At 39.6% G+C, this 19391-nt stretch overlaps 2 protein-coding genes across 4 annotated transcripts in view; one reads left to right on the top strand and one right to left on the bottom strand.

Annotated features, from left to right (window-relative positions):
- Positions 1-1589: 1589 nt before the first annotated feature.
- Positions 1590-13777, top strand: kng1 (kininogen 1). 2 transcript variants are annotated; one of them, XM_033620897.2, is made up of 9 exons: positions 1590-1748; positions 1825-1923; positions 3495-3638; positions 3955-4071; positions 4175-4250; positions 11057-11226; positions 11323-11433; positions 11528-11626; positions 12784-13777. In XM_033620897.2, the coding sequence occupies exons 2-9, from the start codon at positions 1855-1857 to the stop codon at positions 13099-13101; spliced, it is 1104 nt and encodes a 367-aa protein (XP_033476788.1). In that variant the 5' UTR covers positions 1590-1748; positions 1825-1854; the 3' UTR covers positions 13102-13777. The 2 variants fall into 2 exon arrangements, with proteins under 2 accessions (XP_033476788.1, XP_078025118.1); XM_078168992.1 differs by having other exon boundaries at positions 1609-1748; positions 1828-1923.
- Positions 12777-19391, bottom strand: part of pik3ca (phosphatidylinositol-4,5-bisphosphate 3-kinase, catalytic subunit alpha) — a 34745-nt gene continuing 28130 nt past the window's right edge. For both annotated transcript variants that reach the window (XM_033620894.2, XM_033620895.2), the window contains exon 26: positions 12777-19379. In XM_033620894.2, coding sequence (XP_033476785.1) covers positions 19272-19379 — 108 coding nt within the window. In that variant the 3' untranslated portion in view covers positions 12777-19271. The remainder of the gene's footprint in view (positions 19380-19391) is intronic.

Here is a 19391-nt window from a genome sequence, read left to right as displayed (position 1 = left end):
GCCCTGCTTTAGAAACACTGGAGTATTAAAAATCTGGCAAAATATACAAGACAAGAAGTGTTTTTGAGGAGCAAAAGTAAAATCAGTGCTCAATAGAGCAACAACAGGAGTAGGTTCAACACTGTGTCTCAAATTGCGTACTTCCATTAGTACACTTACATGTAGTATACTATGTGCACTATGTACTTATTTCGACAGGGTAGTGTTGTCTCAAACCAAACATGGCCGTTGTGCACTTACTTAAATGATGACCGCAAATTAGCTTGTTAGCAAACTAGCATTAGCATTTGCATTATCATTCACAGTACCAAATCATTACAGACTGCTAAACTAACCCAATAAACATACTGCTGGCTTATATCCAACAAGAGCATAGTGGTGCTTAGTGCAGAAAACACATGTATTTGTATAATGCAGCAACGTTCATGGTCGCACAATCCTCGGCCGCCATTTCAAGTTTGAAAATGTTTCCTCTTTTTCTCTACTTTCCTCTCCTGCATCTCGTGGCCTCTCAGATTCAGACTTGCCACCTCTTGAGTAGGTCTCAGTCTCCGTGTTGAGAACAACTGACCTTTAGCTGTGGTGCCTAACAGTAGTGATTGCCAAATGAAGCCTCATGAAGCATTTCTTTATTTTCTGAGCCCACTAGATGACACTCATGGTTTAATAAGAGAGGCTCAAAGAATGGCAATTCAGTGTGCTTTCAACCTTTTGTTGAACAAAAAGCGCCATCTAGTGGGCTCATAAAATAAAGAAAATGCTTCATGACTCATGAGGCTTCATTTGGCCATCACTACCTAACAGCACAGTATATCTTGGTGCATGTACAACCACAAGAGGGCAGAATTATGCTCTAAGAAATATGCTCTTCTCTAGATTGTTACACAATCACAGCATTAATTTTTCTTTCTAGTCTCAAAAACAAATGGCTTGCTTTGTTCCTATCTCTACAGAGATTTATGATGGAGCCAAAGTGGCTCCTTGACTTTAACAGAGCCAATGATTAGCCAGGGGCACATAAAGGATTTTGGCATGTTGTCATCAGTTGGCATGTCCATTGATCTTATTGTTATTGGTGAACTTGGTGTAATCCTCTACAAAAATTTGCACACAGAAAAGCAAACACAATGTCTGTCATGTATGATGCTATGATCTATATGGAGCGTAACATCTGAGCACATTTCACCTCATTTCACAGAGCAGCAGTGGGGAAATCAGAGTGGTATAGGCTAAAGGTCGACAGGGACAAAGTACCAGTTAACACACACAAAACACACAGCGAGCAAACACACATGCAGCAGCCCCCTAAACACGTACAGTTAGGGGATTATTCTGCTACCACACACTAATATGTGTGATTTCATGTGTTGGTATGAGTGTTGATGTAGGAGAGTGTTTGCACTTGCAGAGTCACTAATGAAGGAAGTTTGTACATCTCCTTAAATGGTCTCCTCTCTATCTCTGATACTGACTGTTGTATTGACTCGACAGCGCAAACAAAAGAGCAAACATTTACTCTCCTTTTACCGACTGAGCTCTCTGAGCACGACTGTGTGTGTGTGTGTATCCTTGGTGACCTCCTGTCCCCTGCACATGTGTCTATCAGTGTGTCATCATCTTTCTCAGGACTCCCTCCCACAGGTTCAGGGGAACTTCACTCAGTCGTCCATCCCCGTGTGGAGAGGAGTCGAGAATTTCCTCTTTGAAACCTGACAGCGCTGACAAGCAGGCCCCCATCTTTGGACATTGTAAGTACAGAATCATCATTATTGGTTAAAAGTATTAATCAGCTGGTGTGATATTAACCGTCTCTTTCCCTTGTAGCAGAGCAGATACAACATCCATCAGGATCAGATGATGAGGAGCAGAGTGGGGCTGTGTGTGCTGGGCCTGCTGTGCCTCCACAGCTCAGTCTTTGCACAGGTAAGGAGGAAGAAATCAGAGCTACAAAGTGGTTATCAGGCATTACTACTGTCATATGACCATTGTCAGGATTTCATGATTGAATATTATTATCGATGCAGTGTCACACAAGCAGCTTACTAATGTTGTAGTTTGGGACTATCTGCTGAACTACTTTATAGATATACAGCATATTCTATAAGATAATCATATTTATTTTGTTCACAATTGTAACATGAAAAGTGACTGTAGCTGTGACAAAACCTTTGTTGAGTAAACAGATTAGTATTTTCCTCTGAAATCAAAATACTCAGGTTTATTTAAAGCTTTTCAAAACTGTACTGAAACAAGCCTTGTGTCAGATTTAGTGGCATCTAGTGGTGAGGATGCAGATTGCAACCAACTGAATATCCCCCACTCACCCTTAACTTTCCAAGAGTGTGGGAGAACCTACAGTGGCCCTTAGGCTAAGGGCCACTGTAGGTTCTCCTACAGTGACCAAATGAAGCCTCATGAAGCATTTTCCTTATTTTATGAGCCCACTCGATGTTTTTGTTCATTTTGTTCAACAAAAGGTTGATAGCACACTGAATTGCCATTCTTTGAGCCTCTCTCTTTAAACCATCTAGTGGGTTCAGAAATTGAAGGAAATGCTTCATGAGGCTTCATTTTGCAATCACTACCCTTAGATAACGTAACAATGTGACAGGCTTTTTGTGGAGCCAGTGTTTGGTTTGTTCATTCTGGGCTACTGTAGAAACATGGTGGTGCAACACAGCAGGCTCCTTGAAAGAGGACCCACTTCTTGTGCAGATGTGAAGAGCTTCTTCTAAGCTAACGGAAACACAAAGATTCTTAGTTTCAAGTGATTATACACCAGTGAAAATTGTTTTGAATATTATAGTACATATATATATGTATATATACATCATTACATGTCATGTTTGCAGTGTCTTTTAGTCATTCCCAACTTTTTTGTCTTGTAACCATTTAAAATGAAGCAATGTCAACTTGCCTGTAAAAAGTGGTTTTACTCAAGTAAAAAAAAACATGCCACACCAAGAAAATACTCCATCACAAAGTCTTTTTTAGAAATTACTGATGGCACATATAACTAAAATATCAAAAGTGACGTAACAGAACTGACCCTTTAAATGACCTCCTAAACTTTTAGTTCATGGCAGAGTAAAATATTTTCTAAAATGATCAAATATTTTATATTTTGTGTATATTTTGTGTAAAACTTAATTTGTAAAGTAACTTTAACTATCAGACAAATATATTGTAAAGTAATATGTACAATATTTCCATCTGAAGTTTGTTGCAGCAGAAGTATAAAGTACAAATAGAATCAGTGTTTACTTGAGTAAATGTGCTTTATTACTTTCTTCAACTACTTGTCACATGTTGTACATGCTTATAAGCTGTCAAAAGAGTACTTTTCCCCCTTCACATGTCTTCATAAAGAAGTAAAGGCCTGAAAATGTAACATCATCATCTGGATTTCACAAGGAAAAGTACATATTAGAAAAGTTAAACTTATAATTTGTGCAGCAGAAATACATTTTCCTCTGTTTGTGCTTTTCTGGGAGGCACTGGATGTCCAGCCCGGCGTCCTGATCTTCTGTGACGATCCATCTGTGGTGATGGCTGTTAACAGCGCTGTTAACAAGTTCAACGACAGGCTGAGCACCGGATACAAGCTGGCCCTCTATCAGATACTAACAGCCAGCAAGGTAGAGTGACTGCAAAATAATGTGACTTTCTGCATTATCACCTGACCTGCTTTATCTCAGGTTACATTTTGAGTGCAGTCAAGACCCAAAAATAATGCAACAATAATACACTGTATGACGAAGTTAGTAATGGACTATCAATCATAGAGTCAAAGGTATCAAACACAAATATGTACAAAACACAACATTACAAGTCTTCTGGACGGTGATGAAACAAGAGAAACTAAAGCTGTGTGACCATATTCTAGGAAAACATGTTTAGACACTTTGACCTCTGCTAAGCACTGATTTTGTGTGTGTGTGTGTGTGTCTACAGTCAGAGAATGGCTCAGACTCGGTGTACTCACTGCAGTTCACCAGCAGGAGGAGTGACTGTCCAGCTGGGAGCAACATACCCTGGACAGACTGTGGCTACCTGCCTCAGGGACGCAAGGTAAAAATAATGAGATGAAATAAACATGTAAATATTTAACCTTATACAGTCTTTAATAACACAAATCATAACCCTAACATCATCTATCCTGCTGCTCTTCCAGGAGCCGATGTCATGCAACGCCACGGTCTACATGACAGAGACTGAAGCTGACACTACACAGGTGGACTGCCTGCTCGGTGAGTGAAAACAAAACCAGTGTCTGATTACTGCTGTGATACAAGTACATAAAAATATAACCAGCAGAGGAAGCTTCAAGTTTAATGATGCATTTTCAATTTATTGAAAAAAATTCCATTTGTAGTGTACATGACACGCCCCTACAAACCACGCCCACCACAAGTGCAAGACAAACCCACCAAGGCTATTTAAATTCTGCTAAAAAGTAGAGTCTACACTGTAGTGAATTAATGAGACCACATGTAGCAATAATCCACTTTATAATTCATAAGACATGAGGACGTGATTCACTTAATGAGATGTAACCCTTCCCATTACCCTTATCCTAACCTTAACCACCACTCATTTAATGTAATACGTCATAGCTAACTAATTGCTAACTTAGCAATTTTGTTGGGACTTCCACCTCTGGGCCGAGGAGCAAAGGAGGCTGCTTAAGGGCGGTTCATGTAGCTTCTCCAGCTGCAGTTATATCTACGCCTTGCTAAGTGGTACACGACACCAAAAAAAGTTTGACTTCCAGGTATAAAATTTCCCAGATGTTTCAAATCCAGGGGCTGTAGGCCTAGAGCAAATGCACTAGCATTTCCTTTTACCCTGCCTCCCAACTGCTTGCCCCATGACATCAAGTGATAGACTGAGGAGTTGTAATTGTATGGTTTGGCCACTATGTCAAATTGGCTTCAAAGCCCGGCGCTGTTCCTTGGATTTGGGGTGAAGAGCAAGAATAGATGCTGCTAATGAACATCTCTAAAGCTAAATAATTAGCATGTTAAATCTGGTGGCTTAGTGGGTAGAGCATGTGTCCCATATGTGAAGGCAATGTCCTTGCCACATTCTAGCCTGTGGCCCCGTGCTGCATGTCATCTCCCCATTTCCCCCTTCATGCTTAAAAAAAAAAAAAAGGCAAATCGCCATAAAAACAGTTTAAAAAAATCTTGTTTACACTGTACAAAAATGAAATTGAGGTTTTACACAGGACAATATGCTGCACTCTCTCTTGACCTGGAGTTCTTGGACTGTCTGTTGGTTGCCTGCAACTGTTCCTAGCCCAGCCCTGCTATAAAACCTCCAGTAAAACCACAACTTGGTATTTTTATACTTTGGCATTTGAACAAATGAAACAAATAAGACTTAACATAAGTAACTGGTAAGCTTTTGTTACCTTTGGACAGCGCCAGTCTAGCTGCTTCCTCTGTTTTTCAGTCTTTATGCTTAACTGTAGCTTCATATTTGCCATGGAGACATGGGAGTGCTCTTAATCTTCTCATCTAACATTCGGCAAACAACTGAAAAAGCATATATACCAAAACGAGAGATAAAGCCTTTTGCTCTCATGTTTCCTGCAGTGTGAAATAATCTGGGACTCTCAGGGGACAAGTGATTTTTCTCAGCCAGAAACATGAAGAGAGTTTAAAGTGAAGAGTCTCAAAAATGTGCTCAATAAGTGAGATTATTTAAGTAACCTTTTCAACTTGGGACCTCATTTAAGATATTACCCACTGACCCCATGGCTCATTAAAACTTATTACTTCTCCTGTCATGTGATGTCTCCACCAAGGGGAATTCAAGTCTCATCCCATATAATGAGAAACCAGTAATATCCAGGCAAAGTATGATCATGTACAGACAGTTTTCCTTCAGCAGGAATCTGTGTACTGATTACAGTGCCTTGCAGAAGTATTTACCCCCCTTGGCATTTTCTTGTTTTGTTTTGTTATTTGAATGCTTCTTTTTTTTTCTTTGTAGCAGACCTACACAAAGTCGTTGACATTGGTGAAGTGAAATAAAAAAACATTGTTTTAAAAATTCATAAAAAATTAAAAACTGTAAAGTGGTGTGTGCATAAGTATTCACCCTCTTTGCTATGGTGCACCCAAATAGGACCTGATGCTATCAGTTACCTTTAGAAGTCAAATAATCAGCAAATTAAAGTTGCCCGGGTGTGCAGTCTAAGTTTCACATGATCTCAGTATATATGCAACTGTTCTGAAAGGCCCCAGAGTCTACAGCACCACAAAGCAAGCTGCACCATAAATACCAAGAACCTCACCAAACAGGTCAGGGACAAAGTTCTGGAGAAGTACAGATCAGGATTGGGTGGCACCACAACAAACCTGCCAAGAGATGGCCGCCCACCAAAACTTACAGATAACCCTGAGCAAGCTGGAAAGCTCCACAGTGGACATTGGAGTGTTTGTCCATTGGACCACTTTGAGCCATATACTCCACAGAGCTGGGCTCTTTGGACAAGAGGCAAAAAAGGTCAGTTTTTAGTCTAATATGACTAGAGTACCCTCTTCCATATGTCTGGGGAGTGTCTCACAGGCCTTTTGGTGAACTCCAAATGTATTTTATTTGGAGTATCATAGCAAAGGGGCTGAATACATATGCATGCACCATTTTTCAGTTTGTTATCATTTTCTTAATTTTTAAAGCATTTTCATTTTCATTTCACTTCACAAATGTTGATTATTTTGTTTGGGTCCATTACAACCAAATCCAAGTAAAAATCAGTATAAATTACACGTAATATGACAAAAAAGGACAAACACCAAGGGGGTGAATACTTACGCAAGGCACTGTAGGCCCACCATGACTCTGGTAATAAGAAAAGAGCCTTTTTCTCAATAAGAAAACAGTGAGTCATAGAGGAAAATGTACACAGGTGGGTGTAGGACACACAGAGAGGAGCTGATTTTGCAATATATCAACACTATCTGCAGATAGGAAGAGTGCAGTATTAACTGATCACACCATAAAAGGAAGCGACAGACTAGACTTCAATCTGTGTGCGAACACCGTCAGCCAACAGTAAATAGATTCTTTGTTTTTTCTGTCCAGCTTCCAAAAATGTTCTGCAACATTTTAAGGTCTAGCTTGGAAAAATCATTTGTTTATTAAGGCAGCTCTTTAGTAGGGTCTGACCTTAAAGAAATCAAAGTTGTGTGGTTGGAGACCTGTTGTGTTAAAAAAGATGAAGTATACATCACTTTATTCCATTAATAATATAGTTAGTCTTTCCCTAGATTTCCCCCATATAAATATTTATCTGTAGTCCTAATGTTATTGGACAGACACCATACAGAGATATAAATGATCACATGTGCTGATGATAATTATTGATTTTATTTCTGTGACTGTCAGCAGGCGGGTTGCATTATGGATAATGTTTGTGGCAGGTTTTGACAAGGAAGAACACATGGAATATACTGTATAAAAATATAGCTCTAGTTTGCATCAGTTTTTTAAGCATCCATTTTGAGTCCGACAGTATTACAGTAATGCAACACTTAGTTGGAGGAGGTTTATTTCAAATGACAATACTATGGACATAACTATACTTGACTCTTAAATCAAGCAAGAAATGTTTTCACATAAACTAGAAAACATGATTACCTGGATCAAAACTGAAGTAAACAGGCATTAGAGGTCATTGGACTCTAGCTTTAGAAAAACACACCAACTAAAACTAACATTCTTCTGGCTTAAAAACATTAACTCATGACAGAGAAATTATATCATTTCTTTATCTTTAGCACAATGGATTATTGTATTTGCAGGCTTCAACCCAGCTGGCACCAGACGTCATATGACGTAAAAAAGATGTTGGAGTCTTACGTCAGACAGACATAGCACCAAATTCTGGGCCCTATACATAAGCAGTCCCTGTGGACCCCCTCCCTTCCTCTCTTGATCCATGGCTCTTCTCTTCTCTTCCCTTCTCTTCTCTTCTCTTCTTGTCAGTTGGCTTTCTCTCCATTTCCTTTCCTTTCTTCTTTCCTTTCTTTTTTCTTTTCTCTTCTCTTCTTCCTCTCTTGATCCATGTCTCTTCTCTTCTCTGCTCTTCTCTTCTTCCTCTCTTGATCCATGTCTCTTCTCTTCTCTTCTTCCTCTCCTGATCCATGTTTCTTCTCTTCTCTTTTCTTCTTCCTCTCTTGATCCATGTTTCTTCTCTTCTCTTTTCTTCTTCCTCTCTTTTCTTCTTCCTCTCTTGATCCATGTTTCTTCTCTTCTCTTTTCTTCTTCCTCTCTTTTCTTCTTCCTCTCTTGATCCATGTCTCTTCTCTTCTCTTCTTCCTCTCTTGATCCATGTTTCTTCTCTTTTCTTTTTCCTCTCTTGATCCATGTCTCTTCTCTTCTCTTCTCTTCTTCCTCTCTTGATCCATGTTTCTTCTCTTTTCTTTTTCCTCTCTTGATCCATGTTTCTTCTCTTCTCTTCTCTTCTCTTCTCTTTCCTTCTTCCTCTCTTGTTCCATGTCTCTTCTCTTCTTGTCAGTTTGCTTTCTCTCCATTTCCTTTCCTTTCTTCTTTCTTTTCTTTTTTGGAACCCCAGTTTCTTTTCTTGGGGAAAGACATACATGTTGTTGCTCCAGCAGTTATACACTCCACTCTAGCTACATTTAGTGTAAGGGTCCTCTCTTGATCCATGTCTCTTCTCTTCTCTTCTTCCTCTCTTGATCCATGTTTTTTCTCTTCTCTTTTCTTCTTCCTCTCTTGATTCATGTTTCTTCTCTTCTCTTCTTTCTCTCTTGATCCATGTCTCCTCTCTTCTCTTCTTCCTCTCTTGATCTATGTTTCTTCTCTTCTCTTTTCTTCTTCCTCTCTTGATCCATGTTTTTTCTCTTCTCTTCTCTTCTTCCTCTCTTGATCCATGTCTCTTCTCTTCTCTTCTTCCTCTCTTGATCCATGTCTCTTCTCTTCTCTGCTCTTCTCTTCTTCCTCTCTTGATCCATGTTTCTTCTCTTTTCTTCTTCCTCTCTTGATCCATGTTTCTTCTCTTCTCTTCCTTTCTCTTCTTCCTCTCTTGATCCATGTTTCTTCTCTTCTCTTCTTCCTCTCTTGATCCATGTCTCTTCTCTTCTCTTATTCCTCTCCTGATCCATGTTTGTTGTCTTCTCTTTTCTTCTTCCTCTTTTGATCCATGTCTCTTCTCTTCTCTTCTTCCTCTCTTGATCCATGTTTCTTCTCTTCTCTTCTCTTCTTCCTCTCTTTTCTTCTTCCTCTCTTGATCCATGTTTCTTCTATTCTCTTCTTCCTCTCTTGATCCATGTCTCTTCTCTTCTCTTCTTCCTCTCTTGATCCATGTTTCTTCTCTTCTCTTTTCTTCTTCCTGTCTTTTCTTCTTCCTCTCTTGATCCATGTTTCTTCTCTTCTCTTCTCATCTCTTCTCTTCTCTTCTCTTTCCTTCTTCCTCTCTTGTTCCATGTCTCTTCTCTTCTCTTCTCTTCTTCCTCTCTTGATCCATGTCTCTTCTCTTCTCTTCTTCCTCTCTTGATCCATGTCTCTTCTCTTCTCTGCTCTTCTCTTCTTCCTCTCTTGATCCATGTTTCTTCTCTTTTCTTCTTCCTCTCTTGATCCATGTTTCTTCTCTTCTCTTCCTTTCTCTTCTTCCTCTCTTGATCCATGTTTCTTCTCTTCTCTTCTTCCTCTCTTGATCCATGTCTCTTCTCTTCTCTTCTCTTCTCTTATTCCTCTCCTGATCCATGTTTGTTGTCTTCTCTTTTCTTCTTCCTCTTTTGATCCATGTCTCTTCTCTTCTCTTCTTCCTCTCTTGATCCATGTTTCTTCTCTTCTCTTCTTCCTCTCTTTTCTTCTTCCTCTCTTGATCCATGTTTCTTCTATTCTCTTCTTCCTCTCTTGATCCATGTCTCTTCTCTTCTCTTCTTCCTCTCTTGATCCATGTTTCTTCTCTTCTCTTTTCTTCTTCCTCTCTTTTCTTCTTCCTCTCTTGATCCATGTTTCTTCTCTTCTCTTCTCATCTCTTCTCTTCTCTTCTCTTTCCTTCTTCCTCTCTTGTTCCATGTCTCTTCTCTTCTCTTCTTGTCAGTTTGCTTTCTCTCCATTTCCTTTCCTTTCTTCTTTCTTTTCTTTTTTGGAACCCCAATTTCTTTTCTTGGGGAAAGACATACATGTTGTTGCTCCAGCAGTTATACACTCCACTCTAGCTACATTTAGTGTAAGGGTGTACTAAACCATTTTGTGTCTTTAAGGGGTGATAGAAAGTTCAGTCTCTTTTTAATTCAGCCAATTTAAATTTAATTAGGGCACTAATTACTTAAAAATATAAAATTGCTAACAAAACCAAACTTTTCAACCGAGCATTTAGAGCCCCTTTTTTTCAAAGGATTTTCTTGCAAAAAAACAATAAATGTTGAACCATCAACACATATTTGTTGGCAATGTATCATTTCATTTTCAGCAACTCAGCGCTGACAGCGTGTGTAAATTCAACATTTTTGTTCTTTTGATTTCACTCTCTTACGCACTTTTTTTTATCAGGTTGCAAAGGTAGTTTTATTCTATTTTAGCAAAAGTAGATTATTTTGCAAAAATGTGAACAATTTTATGTCCCATCATGCACATTTAGCTCATCCTTTGCTTAGTCTGTCAGAAATTACTTTGTTATTGATCAGCCTCAAAACATTAGAGACACAAACTCAGTTGCGTGTTTTATCAGTTTTAAACGAGACATATTACCTTGCATTCAACAAGTCTCTCCATCACACGTCTCCCCATTAAATATAATTTTTATGGATTTAATATGATTGGGCTGGTTTTAAGCTCCTTTATAGTCCTCTTACACCAGCATTTAATTTAACTGAGTGTTTGTATCTGTTTATGTTTTACTTATAAGCACTTCACAAATCTGTGGTAATAGTGATGAGAAATGAGAGACAAAGTTTCTTGAACACATTAATAATTGCCTGTAACATCACTTGATTTTGTTTTTTCCACTGCATGTATTAAGACTTACTAAAATCAGTTTTAAAAGGCCTAAGATCTTTCTTTTTCCACAATCCAGATGATCCCGTCGTTTCAGAGAGAGCTCCCTGTTTGGGCTGCCCTGAGGAGATAGATGAGGACTCAGAGGAACTTAGGGTTCCTGTTATTGCCTCCCTCTCCAAGTACAACTCCATGTCCAACTCCGCTCACCTGTTCACCCTGCACAGTATCGGCCACGCCACCAGACAGGTAGAGACTTGGTGATGTGAAGAGAGAGGAAGTGGGAGGAATGGAGGTCAGGTGGAGAAAACGTTTCCTACCTACTCTCTGTATGTATCCCTGTAGGTGGTGGCAGGTTTCAGGTTCAAGCTGAGGTTTGATATGAGGAAGACCATCTGCGCCAAGGCTGAACACAAAGACCTCCACGAACTGTGTGTCCCTGATGATCAGGATATGGTAAACATGATAACAAAACACATGATACAGCTGACATAATATGATCTGTTCTGTTTGACCTTATGTGTCTCTGTCTCTGTGTTTATGTGTGCAGGAGTTTGCTCACTGTAACTCTACAGTGGATGTAGCACCATGGAGACTTGAGGCCCCACAGGCACAGATGGAATGTGACGCAGGGGCCCTGCCTCCCTCGGTGAGACCCATTTTTCACAAAATAGTCAAACATGAGACAGCTCTTAGAAACACAATGAAGAGCAGGACAGCCACTAATGTCACCCTGAACTTTTATCAATAACTTTAATGCTTCATCCCCCTGATTTATTTTCATTTCTGAAACAATTTTAGCTTTTGTTTATTGCAATGATTTATTTGAATGCTTTTATTGTCGTCTTGTGCCTGTGAAGCATTTTGTTACCCTGGTTTTTAAAAGTCCTGTATCAAGTTAGTTTAACTTACTTATGTACATAATAGTAGCATCAGGGAGCAGTGATACAAGGGCTCCCACACAGTGGACGTTTAGGAAGGCAAACCAAAAATCATAATGTAGTAATATTTAAGGTATCACTGTAAGGATGGAGCTGCATGCAAAGAGCTTTGGCATGTTGAGATATTCTTATCAGACCTTCTGATCTTAGTTACTGTTGCTTAGTCATGACTGGACAATAACTGTTTTAAGGAGAGGTTTAGAGGAAGGTAAATTAAAGCCACAGTTGGTAACTTTATTTTTTTTTAAAAAGGAAGGGAAAAAAAAAGTTTTTCAGTCTGTTCGTATCAGTTCAGCCATTTTTGCAGCGGCAGCAAAATGTATGTAGTGGGCTGAAAAGCAATTCATGATATTATTCTAATAGGCTACCTAAAATTTAATTTGTATTACTAATGTTAATCATTTATATAATTAAAAGTTGATACTTGATACTTGATTGTGTGACGATACGATATTCCCACACAAAAATATCGCGATACTATGCTGTATTGATTTTTTCCCCCACCCCTCATATTCATAAGCCTATTGGATTGCCTTGCCTCACTGCATGTGAATGAGAACAACCAACCAGAGCTGAGGAGTCTCTAAAGCAGCTGTCAGTCCTGTCAATCACTCTGTGAACTGCGATCAAACCGTCAAACTCGGCAGCATTGATCAAATATGAATCAAGATTCTGTCGCTGCGTTGTCTATTCCTGCCTCAAATGTTTGCAGAAATTATTTTAGTAACTGTCTAGCTATAAAATGAATAAAAAATTGTGAATAAAGAGCCCCAAGCACCGCCCACCTGTGGAAGCAGTTTTCTCATTTTACAGCTGATCCTGCAAGACACAAAGTTTGTCTCACTGTACTTTTTTTTCCCCTCAGTTGTTCACCAGGCGCCGTCCTCCAGGCTGGTCTCCACTCAGGAATCTTCTGTATAATAGATCCCCCCCAACCTCAGCTTCATCCGTACCCTCCTCCACCAAGGCTTCAACCAAAGAAGAATCTTCTGAGGAGGACACCACAGCCCCCAAGCCGTCCACCTCCCCTGACGCGGCTGCAGAGGCTGCAAACAACAGCCCCTTCCACTGCCCGGCCAAGCCCTGGAAAACCTTCAATCCCGTTCAACCTGCAGCTCCTACGAAGGCTGCTGCAGAGGATGGCAGCCAACAGCCCACAGTAGACGGGGCCTTAGCGATATAGACCTGCTGGGGTAGATTTATCCTCAAGGGAAACACATTTATATTCAAATTAATCTCACTTGTCATGTTCTCCCATCAGAAATCTATTTGTTTATTTTGAAGACAAGTCCTCAAGTTGCATTTGTAGGGATTTCTTTTTAGAAGGAACATCCTCAGGGGTGTTATGAAGATTTACAACTACACATGTGAAATCTTAATAAAATAAGCAGTTCAGGTTAAAAAAAGGAGCCTTGTAACTCCTCAGTAAGCACTGGAAAAAAAAGGACTAAAAATTATGACAGAGCTCTAGATTGTTATCACATTAATTGCTAGTTACACGAGGAAAACCAGTGTCAGTTTGAGTAAATCAAAATAATGAGCAATTAATTTTCTCAGTGTCGATTCATTAGAGATGTGAGAACATGGGAAAAGGTACATCGTAAACCTGTCATTGTCAAACGGGAAAAATTTGTAAGAAAATAAAATGTCCTGTGCTGGTTTCAGTGTGAACATAAAAGCACCTCATTCATAACAAATAATAAATATTCAGCTCTGTTTTATCATGAGAAATAGTTCAGTGTTTTTGACGCTGTTTCCATGATTTCCTTTAACGGAGTTGTTGCACTGTCATTGACCCAAATGGTTGTTCTGATCTACTGATGTTGTTGTTCTTCACAGAGAATAAACAATCAGATTTAGTCCTTCTGAGTTGCTGAAATTCCCTTTTAAACTGAGATATTATTATTATTATTATACTAAGATTTTGATGAAGTGAAAACCCTGAAGATAAAATCAAAAATTAGAGTCATGGCGTACCAGATTTAACCAAATGCTTCATTACAGACTGTACACTGCGAGAGCAAACACAGCTGGGTGAATGTTTAACAAATTTATTTGTACATCTTCACAGAACACTCAGATGACCAGTCAGTCAGTCAGTCAGTCAGTCAGGGTACAAACCTTTACTCTGTGACCAGGGAGCCAAAATGAAACACAATATACATTTATAAATAAAAAAAAAAATGCAGGTTATTGTGACGATGAAACTGTTCCTACACAGAGCAAACTTAAGGCATTAATTTATAAACATCTGTATGGCTGCTTAGCAGACTAAACAAACAAACAATGTAGCAAGATGAAAATTCATCTTTACCCGATCTCATGCAGGTAGGCTGTGGAAAAACAATACATTGGCCCGTTGTACATTCATTCATAGTATAGGTTAAGGTTCTGACAGCATGGTATGTTATGGAAATATATTAGCTGTACACTGTAATGTAGCACTGCATACATGAATCCACAGACCGTTTAGTCAATGTTTCTCCTTGAAGTAAGAATTTAGCACACTTCAGAGGCCTCAAGAATGATCACAAATGATCAATAATCTTCATGATTAGTCATATTTGCTGTTTGAAGTGCAACAGTTTGAAACCCTGGACGTTCACCCTGTTTAAAGCCCATTCAAAGGCTTTTAGACAACACAGTTTGTGTTTAAACAAACAGCACTAAAAGTGGGACTGACTCTGTTTTGAACTGCTTTACAGAAAGCAGGTGAAAATCTGCGGCCATATTCACGAAATACAACGGCCATCTGTCCATCAAGTGAATAAACAGGAACAGTAACAGAAACACCTTTCAATAAAGACTCATCAAAGACAGAACAATATAGGCTTCACTAAAGTAGCATTTACTGCATGGATATTGCATTGAGGTGCATTATATTATCTGGGTGTTTGTGTTATGTCCACTGTTGATCTTGGAATCATAGCTCAGACCATATGATTGTATTAGCAGGGGCACAGTACAATTTCCCTCCTCTCTGTTAAACTTCACAGAAAATCAATCAGTATTTTTCTGCACACATGGGCGGCCGAAGATCAACTATTTCCAACTTCATCTTACTTTGTAAAACAGCAGGTACAGGCATTACGTATCATTATATGATACTAAAACTCCTGCAGATTGTTTATCCATACAGGCAGACGGATATGTAAATATGGACCTGTGTTTCAGAGACGTTGGTGCATGCGTGCCATCAAAGTCCAAAAAGAGGAAAAACTAGTGCAACAATATTGCAATTCCTGCTCCAATTCATTGTCAGGAGAACTTTCAAACAAACAAACATGCTCTGAGAAGATGTGAGAACTATTAATCAGCTGCTGGACGTAACTTCTACGAGTTTGAGGCTGATGAAAATCTAAGATTATTAAATCTTATTAAAGCCTGCGAAACACTGCGTCATAGTTCTCACTGCACCTGGTCTGAAGAGTTTGGACTCAAGCACAACCTTCATTAGTTTAGTTGCGTCTTCACTGAAATTCAGGGCTGTGGCATCACTTACATTCACCGCCAGTATCAAACAGCTTGTACACAATGCTTCAACTGTCAACAGTACAATATACACACACACACACGCTCTCACAGTCAGTACTAAATAAACACTGCACTACCCCCATCTCAACTTTAAACCAACAAAATACAGCTGTGGTTTTCATTCATGATATTTCAAGTAAAACATTTACAACTTATGTATGAAAAAAGTTCCCCCTCCTTTATGTTTCCTTACAAACAATGCAAAAACTTCAGCATTTTTTGTTTTTCCTTCTCTGGCACAGAGCAGCCAGCGGGGGGGAGAAGAGGCTTACAAAACATTTAGAGACACCACCACTTCAACAGTTAAGTGTCGTCACACAAACAAACACATGGACATGTATATACACACAGTGTGGGTTTTTCATTGGGGCCAGCCAATGAAGCTCTGCAACCTGTACAGAGAGACAATCAATGCACGCAAACGCACTCACACAATCAATTTGGGGGATACATGGGAAAGGACAGGAAAGATACCAACACTACAGGTTCATCACACATGAAGCCTACCATAGAAAAAGAAGTTGGACTGTAACTGTACATACATACTGCTTAATGCTGCGTCAAAATGTACACCATACACACTGGTTATGCTGCTTGAGAAACATGCTTACTAGGCTAACTTTCTTCTTACAGAGTCCTTTTGGACAAAAAGGCAATGAGAACTAGGATTTTTAAGTGCATACCCCAACCTTTTCCTTTTTTTTTTTTTAAAACGTCTGTAACTGTCTGAACTCACCGCCCTACTGCGTGATGTAATTCCAGCATTAGCTTTCCTGGGCCTCAGTGATGCCTGATTTGGCACGTTAAGAAAAAGAAGAGAAGACCATCTCTGCTGAGAACCTACTGCGTGTTCAGTGGCACTGCATCTGACTTTAGGAAGCAAACAAAGATGATACAAGAACCTAGAAAAGATGAGTGCGCATAAGGTCTATGTCAGCAATTAAATACATTCTAGCCATTAAATGCTGCAGTAACAGGACATCACACACATGCGCCACATCAGAACAGAGCACAACTTTGGCTTTTCAATACAATCAACAGTTGGGCAGGCAAAGTGCACACTTTCTCTTGTGCTGGCAGACTGGATTTCACACTTTAGTTTCTAGGATAATAATTTAGCTATGCACACATCCAGGTGTCTTTACATTGTGAGGGTGTCGGGGGCTGATGAGGCTGCTCTGAGGCACCTTTTTCTTGTACAATACATTCTGTTCTCAGCGAAGCACACTGTACGAGAAGTTCTCAATTCAACTGAAAAGCCGTTAACGGTCACTCAAGGTTCTTTGTTTATCGTTAAAAACACCTTTTAGAACAGTATGTTAGAGAGAATTGCTAATCTCACACGACAGGGTGACAATGGTCTGCTCTGAAGACACAATGGACCAAAAATGCGTTTATCAAGCTTTTCCTGTCCCGATGTTAATCTTTATCTCTTGTTGTATGTAATGTGTTTTTTTTTTAAAAAGTACATTTTTTTTCTCAGTGTTTTAATATCAAAACCCTGCTCTTCTGTCTTTCTGTAAAATAGGTTATTTTGATGACTCATCTTAAACCTGTAGGTGTATGAATTCAGTGAAACATGATTGTTGCCACTGCCCATCATATTAGACCACATCACCATTAACTAGTGGCTTATATTAGCCAGCAAAGTGATATAACAGCACAAGGTGCGTGTGTATTTGGATATGAGTTAGCCAAAACTTTGTCTGCACATGCAAAGAATCTAGCTTAAAGCAGCTGTGCATAACTTTTTACCATTTATAAAACTGTCCCTAGTTCGTATCACCACCACCACCACCACCACAGCCCTCCTCACCCTCCTGAACCAACACATGAGGAAGGTGTTGGCAGAGACCAACAGCCCTCCACAGCTCCGTATCACTCTGTATTCACTAGGCTACACCCACTTTTGAGGGATCCAACCAAATTTGAAAGATTTGTTCAAAGCCTTGTCATGATTATATCTCGCCGACATGCAGTGTTTCATTTCATTTCATTGTAACTCGTTAAAAATCAAATGTTTCTGTTGGGAAAAATCTGTAAAATCTCAGCATCTAACATAAAGAGCGTGGCAACAGAGAGCACGGCTCAAAAACTGCCTGGGTTGTGGGCTCAGTTAAAAGCACTCTGAATAAAAACTATCCACCATGAGTCGACATTTTAAAAACATTCAAACGGGAGACATGCTAAAGACCATCAACTTCACATGGTTAGAAGTAAAAAAAATAATACGAGGAAGGTCAAATCTAGCCGTTCATGCTATTCATGTTAATAGTGCTGTCATGGTTGGCTTACTTGGTTTAGGCAGAGTTTGTAGGGCTTAGCAGTGTGCAGTGTTATGGAGTGTTGTGCTGTGACGCCAAGGCATTTTATCAGCAGGAAGACGTGACATTCCCCTGGGCTTCTGCTCGCCAACAAAACAGACCTCCAGAGGCTTAAAACAGGTCCCATTAATATTAAAATGTGACACTGGCACTTTCCTTCTCACCAATTTGCATCCCCAAACAAATTTTTTTTTGTATAAATTCCAAGTAGGGCAGCAAACTAGCCACAATACAACAAACTGGGCTACTACTAATAATGTCAAATGAGATGTTTGACTTAAAAGTGACAGAGGATAAAAAGGCATCAGCAGTCTTAATTCACGAATATGAGCAAAACTCTGGAATCGACAAAAAGTGGAAAGCTGTTGCACGTGGTTTGTCAGAAAAAGGAAGCAAATAGGTAAACACAAATACAAAAAAGCCTCCAAATATATTTACACAAAACAATGGGGTGTCTCTGGAGAGTGGAGTTTTGCCTGTGTAGAAACTGAAAGAGACTAGATACATAAATAAATTCAAAAAGTCATAATAAATCTGTATATTATTCTGGTATTTCTAAGTGCTGTTTTTTTTTTCTGATGGAGAGGCATCATCACCCTGAAGTTAGTATCATATGCAACAGTCTAAAGCAGCACCACCACCAAATGTTCCTGGGGGTGGAGCGCTTTTTCATGAGGCCATGGGAGACTGCAGAGCTGTGCAAAACAACACAGAGACTCTTCTGCAGTTTTTGAGCTTCGAAATTTCCTCACAAAAGGGTTAAAAGGTGGGAAAGCTGACACTGAATCAGCTCAGGAGAGCAACTTCACCACAAAGATGGTGGAAGACTGTGCAGTGGTAGTCATCATAGAGGCCCCCATACTCCAGTAATCCTGCACTGTGCAACAAGTTGAGTAACACTTGTATCTTGAGAGATCACTTAGACGGTTCCTTCTGCCTGCTATCTTCTCAGCAGTGATGAGATTTAAAAAAAAATAATAAAAAAAAAAAAGGTTCCCACGCACCTCCTTTCTGGGGTGGAGCCACAGTGCAGACGTTATACAGCAGAAGGGCAGTAAGTTGAACTTACTTTGTGGCTACATTTATAGATTGGCAGATACAATGTGTGTTTTTCCAGCAAGAGCAGCGGGGTAAGGGGCAAAATTTCCTTTGTTACCCAGTTTGTTCCTTGTTGGGGAAAAAACAGAGGAAGCATAGTAGCCAAGGATACGAGCATCGACCAGGTAGGGCACGTCTTCACCAGGACGAGAGGACTCTCTTGTGGACCCCAGAACAAGCAGAGAGTAGAGCGAGGGCACCATCAAGACCACAGAAAGAGGCAGATGATTATGGAGGGGAAAATGCAGAAAAACAGGAACCTCGTTTGGATAAATAAAAAATAGTGCTTTAACTGGTGTCTTAAAAACAAAATAAAAAAATCAAGCTGCAAACTTCCATCATCAGTGAGCTGTTACTCCAAGGTGGGACTGGTATTTTTTTGTTGGTGTGCAGGAGATCAGTTTAGTGCATGCTGTCTAATTGTATGGAATATCCAGTCCATCTTGGTGGTCCATCCTCCATGGTGAGCATCATTCATCTGTTTCATAAAGTAGTCCAAAGCCTCCTTCACAAAAAA

The sequence above is a fragment of the Epinephelus lanceolatus genome, chromosome 6 (assembly GCF_041903045.1).
Source record: "Epinephelus lanceolatus isolate andai-2023 chromosome 6, ASM4190304v1, whole genome shotgun sequence".
In the NCBI taxonomy this organism is placed as follows: Eukaryota; Metazoa; Chordata; class Actinopteri; order Perciformes; family Serranidae; genus Epinephelus; species Epinephelus lanceolatus.
Note: the sequence above shows the minus strand (reverse complement) of the source record. Positions and strands in the feature narration are given on the sequence as shown.

What these genes read in the sequence shown, in the direction of transcription:
- kng1 (XM_033620897.2), top strand. Translation starts at nt 1,855, where the DNA reads ATGATGAGGAGCAGAGTGGGGCTGTGTGTGCTGGGCCTGCTGTGCCTC. An exon ending in ACCTGCCTCAGGGACGCAAG is followed by an intron (nt 4,072 to 4,174) that starts GTAAAAATAATG and finishes CTGCTCTTCCAG; the next exon opens with GAGCCGATGTCATGCAACGC. An exon ending in TCGGCCACGCCACCAGACAG is followed by an intron (nt 11,227 to 11,322) that starts GTAGAGACTTGG and finishes GTATCCCTGTAG; the next exon opens with GTGGTGGCAGGTTTCAGGTT.